General features: G+C 45.4%; 1 protein-coding gene and 1 non-coding gene across 2 annotated transcripts in view; one reads left to right on the forward strand and one right to left on the reverse strand.

The window, feature by feature from the left end:
- Nucleotides 1-1304: 1304 nt before the first annotated feature.
- On the forward strand, nt 1305-1377 carry Trnaa-ggc. Its single transcript has one exon. It is a non-coding gene; the product is annotated as a tRNA-Ala (tRNA).
- Nucleotides 1378-4249: 2872 nt separating this feature from the next.
- LOC105559418 (homeotic protein empty spiracles-like) overlaps nt 4250-11102 on the reverse strand; it is a 58265-nt gene continuing 51412 nt past the window's right edge. Inside the window, exon 3 of the mRNA XM_012007677.1 lies at nt 4250-7897. Coding sequence (XP_011863067.1) covers nt 7622-7897 — 276 coding nt within the window. The 3' untranslated portion in view covers nt 4250-7621. The remainder of the gene's footprint in view (nt 7898-11102) is intronic.

Raw genomic sequence — 11102 nt, forward strand, 5'->3', positions numbered from 1 at the left:
AACGGTTACGACAATCTTTCCGCTCAGGCCCTTATACGGGGTCGACAATGTGAGTCTCAGAGTCGCAGCCGTAAGAATAGTTGACTACGATCGGTCAATTCTTGCGTGTCCAATTGAATTGACCAATTACAGTCGATTATTCTTACGACTGCGACTCTGAGATTCACATTGCGGACCCCGCATTACCCTTCAGTGCGACTAAATTTAATATGTCTCAATCAAGCCCAATCCCTAATTGTGGGAGAACAATGACGGCAAAGAAGAACAAAACGACACAGTCCATTTCACGTGGAGAAGAGAGATTTCGTTTCCTCAGTTTTCTTTTCTTAATAACTGATCGTAAAACATGGTAACCCGATATCCGCGCGCGTGAATCGCGTTCTCGAGGGGGACCGTCGTTGAAACTCGCCGGCGCTAAGTTGACGCGTGACCCCGCGGCGAACAACAATTTGTGCATGCGAACAACTCAACTCTCGCAAGAATGCGGCGTATCCTCCCCCGTGCACTCGCGCCCCTGCGCGCGCATGTAATCCGGCCGCTTATCTGCCGGCACGCTCGTAACAGCGAAACTAATCCCGCGGGACTTAATGAAACGTATTATTTTAACTCATTTACCGGCACGCGAAATACGATAAGGCTCCGCGTGTATGTACGCGGCACACGGCGATAGGGCCCGCACGATAATTTTTTAAACCGCTCCGTTATCGCGATAGCGTTACGGGCGCGATTAAGATCGGCTCGGGCGCGAGGGACAGCGCGCAGCATTCCGCGTGTACTAACGGCGACAACTTTATCACGTCGATCTAACACAATCACGCATATTGCGTCCGATCAAGTTTCCACGTGAGTATCGCTCGTCGTAAAGCGCGTTCCCGCGGAAGTCCCTCGCTATCGAGCGCTTTAAAATGCATGTAATATCGCGGGACTGACGCTCGCAGCCGCGTCGTAATTTCACATTTAACGAATACATTGAAAAATAGGAATTCTACACGGTGAGAATTTTCTCTTCTAATTTATCCTGAAAATCACGTAATCGTGAAACAACACGGCATTTCGAAGAATTTTACCATACATTTTACTTATGGTAAAATTTCAAAAAACCCTCATAAAATGCTATGCCAGAATCTTTGATCAACTGTCTCCAACGTTCTGTACGCAAACTGTAAATGCAGTAGCATTTGTAGCAGGAGGAGCAAATTGGCAGACCATACAATATGCGATATTGTGGTACATAAACCTGTGAAATTCTAACATGCGCCTATCTCTATACGAATTCTGTTTATAATTGATAAAATATTGGGTGGGTCTGGATAGCTCAGTCGGAAGAGCATTCGCCCGGCAAGCGAAAGGTCCCAGGTTCAAATCCTGACCTAGTCCTAGCCCGTCATTTTTCTTGCCAAAAATTAATAAGTGACGCGTCTTAGTGCCTACACCCCTATTTATTACTATGGGATTGTGCATCCCACAATCACATAATTTCCAGATTTTAAGAGTAAATTCTCTTTATGTAGGAACTCGCGAGATATACGCTTAATCGATACGTTTGTTTCTCGTGTTAATTAGCGGATATGCGATTACGAACCCGCGCGTCCGCGATAATGAGACCGAACCATGCGGGAAAATCTTCGCGGACGCGAAGATCGGGAGAAGCGAGCAGTCGGCGCTACAATGAGATCTATTAATTATCGATCCGATTGATCGCGCGCCCTCACGACGGCTACCACGGCCCGCGAGCCATTTAATTAACGAGTTCCAGTCAACATTCCAATTAATGCGCTTCATTAGCACCCGTACGATTTGTATCCCCATGATTGCCGCGCGCGCTGATTAATTTGGCCGCTTAATTGATCGATCGATAAGCGAGCGACATGGAAATCGGTCCGGCAATCTTGGCGATCGCCAGCTCCTTTTCCGGTCCGTCGAACTAGTCCCCGTCGAATACGCAATGAGACAATTAATGATTAATAGCCGCGGGAACACGGTGATTTTGAAAGAATTTGCAATGGAGATGTTGGGAATAAATTAGTACGACGTACTTCGTTAAAACTTCATTAAACGTGTCACATACCGAAGCTGCGTGAGAAGATATCTATGTAGCTGCATCCATTCGTTTGCGCAGCGCACGAAGATATTTATTAAATAATTATATTGAAGAGGATATATGTAGCAGCGGGATGCTTTTAAACGATGCGCCGCCGGCATTTTGTTTAAGGAATCGAAGCTTGATTATCCGATATCTCAATAGCAGAGAGAAAAAAATGCATCTGTAAAAACTCACTCGAGACTTTTACGTCGCGTTGTTAACGTGTGATTTATTTTTGCGCGTAAATTCCTCTCTCCTTTATTTTTCTCGTGAAATCTTATTTCGCCTGTACAGCTTTACGAACTCGTGCACATAACTGTATTTATAACTGCGCGTACTTTCAATTTACAAATTCATTAGCATGAGCCGATTAATATATCGATAATGGCCTGCAAGTCGCGTTACCACCGTGCTATTAATTTTCATTGAGTAAATTATGAATTCTGCCTTACAGCACTACGTGTCGATGTCGTGAAATTTAAACGCACCACGACGGATAATGAGAAAGATCCTGAAATTAACTCTCTTGAAATTCGCCAGATTCTCAACCAATAGCCTCGCACGGTCTCGCATAAACTTTCCCTCGACGGATTCGTTGAAATCGCGACAACGTGAGTCCAAAAAATCGATACCAAATTTGAAAAAAAAAACATTGCGAATAAGAGGCCCAAATGAAATAAAAGCGGCAACTTTTGTTTCTCCGCTGCCCGCAAAATTCTTTTCGAGGGTATAACGTATCTCTCCGTACCGACGAAAATAATAATGGCGAATGATAGCGAATCTCCGAGTACGATCTACCGACACCGGCCGCGTCCGCACATCCGTTGTTCCGGACACGAAAGGAGAGATCCGCCGTGTTTAATTACGGGGGAACGGGAGAGAGTTCCACGTCCGACGTAGTAAATTATTCCTTTTGGAAGCGGCGATTATAAAGCGATTATCGACAAGGATCGCTCCCGCAGACGCGGCAGGTCGCATATGGATACCTACTGGCGATTTCTCGTCGTGGCCCCACGTTGTCGGCTGCGCGGACCCGACGGTGCCCTCGCGAAAAACAATTTGCGGCGTGAAGACACCCCTTTGCGCGCTCCCCGGTAATTACGGTCGGCCTTTGCGATAATGTCGTGTGCTCAGGAATTACCGCGGCGCGGAGTTTCCTTATCGACGTGCCCGGCGGCGAAAATTATTCAATTTTTCGCACGCGGCCACTGCCTTCTAAAATAATACGCTGCGCGAGAAATAACCGCGCGCGGAAAACAAACAATTTTGCCGGACCCGTCTGGTGCGTGTACGCCAAGTGTATTATACGCGCGAATTATCGTCTCAAAATCACGAGCGCGAGTCGACGTTCCCGGCATCAAATTCGCCAGCTTATAGATGTCAAAATTTTTCAAACGGTTCCTCCTTTCTTTACCGTATGCAACGTACAGAAATACTTGTAAAAGATCTCGCTACATCTCTTATCTCCTCGCATTAAAAAAGATATCTTTCGTTTTCTCTATTTTTCATTAGTTGATTACGGAGCACCGAGTCTAATCCGAACACCGAACGAAGTGTCAGGCCGACTTTCTGCGGTTGCGGGGATGGTGAGATTAGCCCATCTCACGAAATGCGACCAACTGTTAGCTCTATTGTTCATACGACTAAATTCGCGTTATCCGATATGCGTCGAGATTCTTCGCTGTTAATGAAAGCTTTTAAGGGGATACTGAAGTGGTTTTATTTACCGACAGAGTCGCGTACAGTTTTGCGTTTGTAAATCGTATTATTGGCTTTTATGTACAAAATAATACCAGAGCGGTGTGTGGACTGCACAGTAGAACATTTTCATATAAAAAACATTGAGGTTTGAAGTCTAATTCGTATCGCGTTATGCCTTTGAAATTTTCAAACTATCCCGTCGGAGTTCAGTTGTCACTCCAGCATCCCCTAATTTAAGGGTCACTTTGGTGACCGAAGCGTTTAACTCTTTCTTCGTTCTTTGATCGTTAAGAAATATAGTATACTCCACCCTAATACCTCGTTTCGGCTCTTATTACCCATCCAATATTTTGTTACCTTTGGTTTTGTGATACCTAAGTTCACACAGCACAGCTCTATGCTTTTTTTTATAGTAAAGAATATTTTGAGGATTCGCAGGTTACTGGAGAGATAAAAACGGAACGTTCGCATGAGTTTAATTTATTTCACTATATTGCTAAAGAACACGAGCTGAGTCATTCATACAATTCTATGGCTCTGCACGTCGAGTAAAATCACAATTTTCTATTTACAGGATTATTTACAAGCGAAAATCCTTGCGCCACAACCAGTCGGACTCTTGAGCGGAGTTGGCCTGTGTCTCCTGCATGAAACTCGACGTCTCTTTCTTAGGTAGAGGAACAGAGATTTCTACAAAATTAATAAGGAAACTTATCGAGTTAAGATCTGATTGTGAGACTCGTGTAACACGGCGCGACGCGCTGTTCGATAATATTAAAATACCGACTTAACATGTCGATACATCAATATCACGATTCCGAGATATCCTGCCACTGCGACGGCTCCGTTATGGCGCACGGAGTCCCGGTTTATAACATTAATAATAATAATTTAATACATATCTGGAAACATCGATGAAAGAAATACTGCTCGCTCGCGTAGAATAACGACTTAAATACAATTACAAATACTCGTTTACACTGGATTCTTCTCTCGCTAAAGGTTTACTAAGTTTGGCACTCTTGCTGTCAAATTTTGTCTTTTTTTTTTACTTACGAGTCTGCATACAAACATGTATTCAGGGTATCTCGTGTAACTCTCCTCAGTTCTATCTATTTACAATCGCCTTCGAAACGAGAAGCGTCAGGATGTTCCTATATACAGGAACGACTCCAGGATCGCTCTCTCCCTCTCTCTCTCTTTCCTATTACACTTATTTACATCACCCGACGCGAGTTAATTTGTATGGCGAATTGTTTTTTTATGGCAAGAAATATGTAATTGCAATGAACGTCAACGGCGCGCCTTGATGGCGACCGGCGATTCGAACGATGTATCGTAGCGGACGATCGATCCTCATCTAAAAGCCGAATCAGACTAGTAATTGCCTCGGATTGGATTGGGATTGGCGATTGACGATTGTTCTCTAGCCAATGAGAGTCGATTAAATCGCCGGCTGCTTTTATTGGCTAGCAGACAATCGCCAATCCCAATCCAATCCGCGTCAGCAACTGCTGGTCTGATTCGAATCATTTTCTAAGTTTAATAATCGTTTCAAACTATATTACGTGCGACTTTCTAAGTAACTATTTAACTGGAAAGCGGTTTTTCCGTTTTCTTCCTAAAGGAAAATTTCGAAAGTAAGAAAGAGTAAACTGTTAACCCTTTGTTGCATAAATCTTTTTGTTGGACATCTTTTGTTGAATTATATAAATTATATAAAGGTTAGGGCTGCTAATTTCAAATCTGAATTCAGCAAAATTGAAAAATTAACACAACGGATTCTTTCACAGCCAATTGATTGAATTCTATTTCAGTCCACTTCTGGACTTTTCACCCAGTCTCTTCCAGAAATCTCTATGCTTATCAACGTGCTTTTATCTGGAAGGAGTCGGTTTCTTAAAATGACTGGCCAGTGTGCATTGGCTTGTGCCACCAGAGATAAACTCCATTTTTGGGCGTTGGATTCTCCTCTACGTATGTATAGAGGGGACGAGATGCTCCCAGGAGGTTACCGGGAGGTTTCCTTCCGAGAGAAAAATTCCTGTACTCTTTTCATTCAGTTTCGCTTTCTTGAGTACCCGTACATTCTCTTTCAGCGTGGTCAGTTGTTTTCGGACCAACAACTAAAAAGTTAAAGTTAATTAAAAAATTAGTTTGCAATCTTATCCACGTTGCAATCTTATCCGCAAACGTTTTCACTGGTACTTTCTGTTTACGCAGTTTACTCCACCATCATGTGATTTCTAAACTTTTTATTCCCGTTCCTTAACTACATTCACACATTCAATAGTAAGTAGTTAGTCCAATAGTTTATTGTGTGAATTTTTATGTACCGTTTGCAACACGTCCTGCGTGCCGAGCACTTTCGGTCTTAAAACAATTTCTTTGGTGGAACAGTGCATACTTTTAAATAAATGATATTTAGACAAATGAATGTATTGACGCCAACTAACATTCTATACCATTCCCCTTCAAAGAAGAAAAGTAATCTTATTGCGAAAAATATTATACCTCCGCCAGGATTTGAACCTGCACCTCTATCAAATATGTCACACAAATCGATTATTAGATACGTAAAAACGTAGAAAAGCTACAAGGAAATAGGTGCTCCCGTTCGGAATCGCTATGCAACAAAGGGTTAAATGAAAAGTACTTTTGCCCCGAAGATCGCAAAAATGTTTACGGTTTCGACCAGTCAACCAAAAAATGATCCGCGCTATTAAAGTTGGCATCGATCGTTCTTGATACGAGCATCGCCGTTTTCCGCCGGAAACGCGTCCATTTAGCTCCGTCGTCTCCGGCAAACAATGCCTCCATTAGTCGGTTTCCGATAGACGCCTTCGATTTCTCCGTCGCTTCTTCCGAACCCGTTATAAGATGGTCTTGGCCTGAGAACGTCTCGTTCCCTCTAATCGCGACGATATTTACGGATTTCCGCGATTGTTCCTTGGCCTGCGGCAACGCTGCGAAACTGAAATGCCGAGGAACTATATCGTGATTCCGGTCAAACGAAGAAAAGAGCAAGAGACACTCCTGCCTCTCGTAGCGTCGCGTATCGACGAATAAACATGCGATATAGAATCCTTTTTAAGGGCCGAGCCCCATTTTGTGTATTTTGAAATACATATATTACATATTTATGTATGTGTGTGTGAAGTCAATTCAGTCCAGCACAAATAGTTAATCGTGAAATGGGACTTGATAGTTATTTCAGATTCAACTGTTATACTTAGAAATACATAAAATATGTATATTTCCAAAATATCAAAATGATTAGACCCTACAATAGTATGTTTACTCCGTCGACGCATCCGACAATTCGGAATAGAATTTTACAAATTCTCTATCGCAATCACGTCGACCAAAAGATATCTCTTCAGGACCTTTAAAACTGCCATCAATCATTCTCATGTACGCGATATCTGGTCGACTTTCAGTCGTAATATGATAAGTACTGTACCGTTGTCGGTCGCTGTCGAACGACCGGCGTCGACCAGCTCCGAAACTTCCGACTTTTATTTCGTAACGGGATTTGTACCCTCGGCCGTAACTCGATACGAAGATCACTATTCCATGAGAATTCACTCACTGTTCGTAACCTCCTGTACGTGAACACGATCGTAAATCGTTGCGATTTCAGAGTGCGTCTTTCGACACTTGGCTGAAACTCGAACAAATCTATGCTGATCAGAGTAATAAATAGGCGTGTCTTCGGAAAAGCCGGACACTACCTCTCATCCTCTCAACCTTCCACCTCGATCGTCGAGTTACCTAGGAGTCTGTTTAGGACAATCTGTTCGTTCCTGGACCCTAGTCCAGGCATAGAACGTCTAGCTACGCTTCAGAGCCACTCGAACACTCCTCGGCTTCCGGATCGATGTGTTCCTCTTCCTCGTCCTCCTCATGATGGTAGTCTCCAGTCTCTTGCTGCCATTTGCTAACGTGATGAGTGTTTTTGTTGTTGCTATTGTTGTTGGCGTTTCCATTGCCGCCGCCACCTCCGCCTCCACCACCGCCACCTCCACCACCTGACTGCTGTTGGGCCTTCGCCTCTTCCTCTTGTTGCATTCGCTTGTGTTTTGTCCGCCGATTCTGGAACCATACTTTCACCTGAAACATATCGACGATTCCGCTGCGGTTAGTTTCCTCAAGAATCTAACATGAACGCGATAATTCCGATTGTGATTTATGATGTGCACTTGAAAATTGCCCCTTTCCAAAAAGACGAATAAATAAAATGATCTCAAACAAAGGGTTGTACAAAAGTGTAAAATAGTACGCAGTGCAATTATAGTTGGAACTGTGCTCTATTTATAAAAGAACGAATATTTAGAGGGAAGAGCAGGTCCGATTTTATATAAAATAACATAAAATAATTGTGTTCAAAGCTGCTGACTATTAAAGAATGGGCTTGGATAATTTGTGACGCTCGGTTCGCGATAAGCAAGGGCCTATCGAGAGAAAGTGTAGTTAAGGATTTCCGATCGTTTCGGTGGAGGGAATGCGCCTAGGAAGATAATTTTCCGACGAGTCCGATGGCGTCGGAAGATACGCGACGTTCAACGAGAGGTAATTCGAGCGTGGCGGTCCCCTGCGAATACCGACGTATCCGCCAATCGATCTCGGCGGGCCAATCCCACCGCGCGAGAGACAGGGGGCGAAACGAACCCCTCGTTCTTGCTAGGTTTGCCAAATTAAGTGGCAACTAGTTATAAGCCCGGTCATCCCCCCCGATGTATCAAGGAGCCACCCCTAAACGGGAGTATCCGGTTACAATGGTACGTGTCGTCGACTCTGGAAGAAAAGGGGAACGGAACGCGGGACGAGGGGGGGCCGCAAACTCGATCGGACCCATTGTCCCGGAATTGACTGTTAGATATACGCGCCGTTCGTGAGAAAAGGGTTGAATGGGCTCCATTTTGAAGCTATCTACGCGGAAAATCAGCATTGTGACACGAGAGGACACACGCGCGCGATAAAAGGGGTGGATCGAAAGTGGAAACGGGGATGTTTGCCTAACGTCTCGGGTGGCTGCGCGGTTTTGACAAGACCCGGATTAGCTTCCGACGCGGTGAACTTCCGCAGCGAGATGAAACGGAGCGTATGATTTCCACGGGTCCGAGGCCATTATGATGAAAATTACAATACGAATGGGATAAATAACGTGAGTTCGTTGTATAATCAATTTATTGTGTTAGAAATTTATTCAACATAACATATGTCTAACACTCAAGATGTAACATTGAAAGTTGAAGATACATTATTGTAAACTTTCTCAAGTAATGTATTACTTAATTATTGTGATATATTATTTTAGTATTTTATTTCATTTATTGCAAATTTAAAAAGAGAGAGAAAGCCCAAGTTACCGCGTTGTGGCGAATCCTTGAATCGCGCGTTCTCTCGCGCCACGTTGAATCTAAATAATTCAAGCAACACGCGAAACAGAAATATTTCGCCCTTAAGCCAGCATTAAGTACCTCACCCCTCGGGCCCATCTCAAGGTTGTTATTCACCGCTGGCCAATCGAAAGGCAGAAAAGCGGGGACAAACTCGTTGCTGCGTGCTCGGGGGACGGCACCGGGGTCGCGGCACTTAACGAGTGATTAAGAGGGCAAATAGAGAGAGCAACCCCTTTCGGACAGATCGTACTTTCGGGCCTACCCTTCCTCCTACTCCACTCCCGAAAGCCACCCCGTTACGTCCCCAGACGTCGCCCTCAGGAGCGGCGTCGCGACGCTTAATCGGGTTACCCCCGTTTTGTAATCGCCTCAACCCCCGGGGTTGCCATGGTGACCGCGGGCGGTCCTGAAACCCGATTGGCGGATCCATACGCACGCGAAAACCCAGGCATCCCCTTCCGTACGCTGCATCCCCCAGGATGAGCCAGACGCTTCATCCCCGCCGAACAGTCCTCTCTCTCGCTTTTATCTATCTCTCTCTCTCTCGTTCTCTCCCTTTCTACTCACACCAACGATACCTGGATTTACACTCAGTTTAACCACTCCTCACCCCTTGCGACTGCATCCCCCTCTCTATTTCCCTCCCCCTCTCTCCCCCTCTCCCGTGCCCTCCATCGATGCCAGTATTTCACGGACGCGCACGTTGTAAAAATCCTATAAAAGCTTCCAACACGTTCGACGATTTATTCCCTGATATATTACCCCACGGAGTTTAATGCGCGACGGTAACGCGCGATTGGGAATTCACCCCCGTCGGTGTTGGGCGTCGAGAGTAAGCGAGGATTGACGAGAAAATGGCCCAGCGCCGGCGTTGCGTCGGCCGGGGGATCCTTCCCGAATCCTCGCCGAGCGTCCGGCGTCGCGTCCGTGAGACCTTAATTCACCGTTCACGGATTAAACAGTTTAGGATCGGACGCACGTTCGCGAAATTTCACTCACGACGACCGACGACTGTCAATCGAAACACAGTATTTTTCCTTCCCTACGGGAACACTCTGGTCCTTTCAGTTCCAATCGGATCGCAACGCACCTGAGTACTTTTTCGCTTTGTACGTCCGATTCCTCAATTATATTTGTTCGCTGATCGGCTACACTTCCCTAGCATCTCGCGCGTCTCGTACCGCCGAGATTACGTTTTGGTCTCTCCACCGTGTACCTGGCTTTTATATTTCGTCTCTCTAAAGCGACGCGAACCGTCGGACGGACACGCGGCGCGTATGTACGACTGTCACGGGTACGCGCTTCGCGTATAAGGTGTTCACCTGTCACTTAGGCGCGTTATTCCGGGAGCAGCGTGCTCAATTACGTGCCTGGAAGGTAGGCACTGGCGAGAGCGGGCTCCGGCCTGCCTTTATCTCCGACGTTCGCCAGGTAAGCGTGGAGCCAGGTAGGCTAACGCAGATAATGCGCAGGTAAACGCGCGGTACGAGCGCGTACTCGTTATCTCGCGAGATCGACGGATACTTTTCCGCTCGTCTGCATCGCGGAGCTGCGCGTTTGTCGAAACGGTTCCCTCGCGCGCGCGACGAGGTTCACCTCGTCGAAAACGGCTTTTAATCCCGGCACGAAACGCACGGACGTTGATCGTCACTCTTGATACGATTGCCGTCTTATTTGCTGCTTTTCCGCTTGATACTCCCCAGCTTCGAAATCACCCGGCTACTCTTCTTCGTTCCATACGATCGTCGAAACGTTTTGAGAAAGATTATGCAGGATGTACTGAAACCACCGAATATCCTTTTAATCGCAGATACTTTAGAAAATTTCAAGACAAAAATTGTAATACAAAAATGTCGAGGCTATAATAGTTTTTAAATAATAAGCGAGTATATTTCACCAATGACAGGCCTGAG

Source organism: Vollenhovia emeryi, unplaced genomic scaffold (genome assembly GCF_000949405.1).
Source record: "Vollenhovia emeryi isolate VEMERY1.0 unplaced genomic scaffold, V.emery_V1.0 DF939273.1, whole genome shotgun sequence".
Lineage (NCBI taxonomy): Eukaryota > Metazoa > Arthropoda > Insecta > Hymenoptera > Formicidae > Vollenhovia > Vollenhovia emeryi.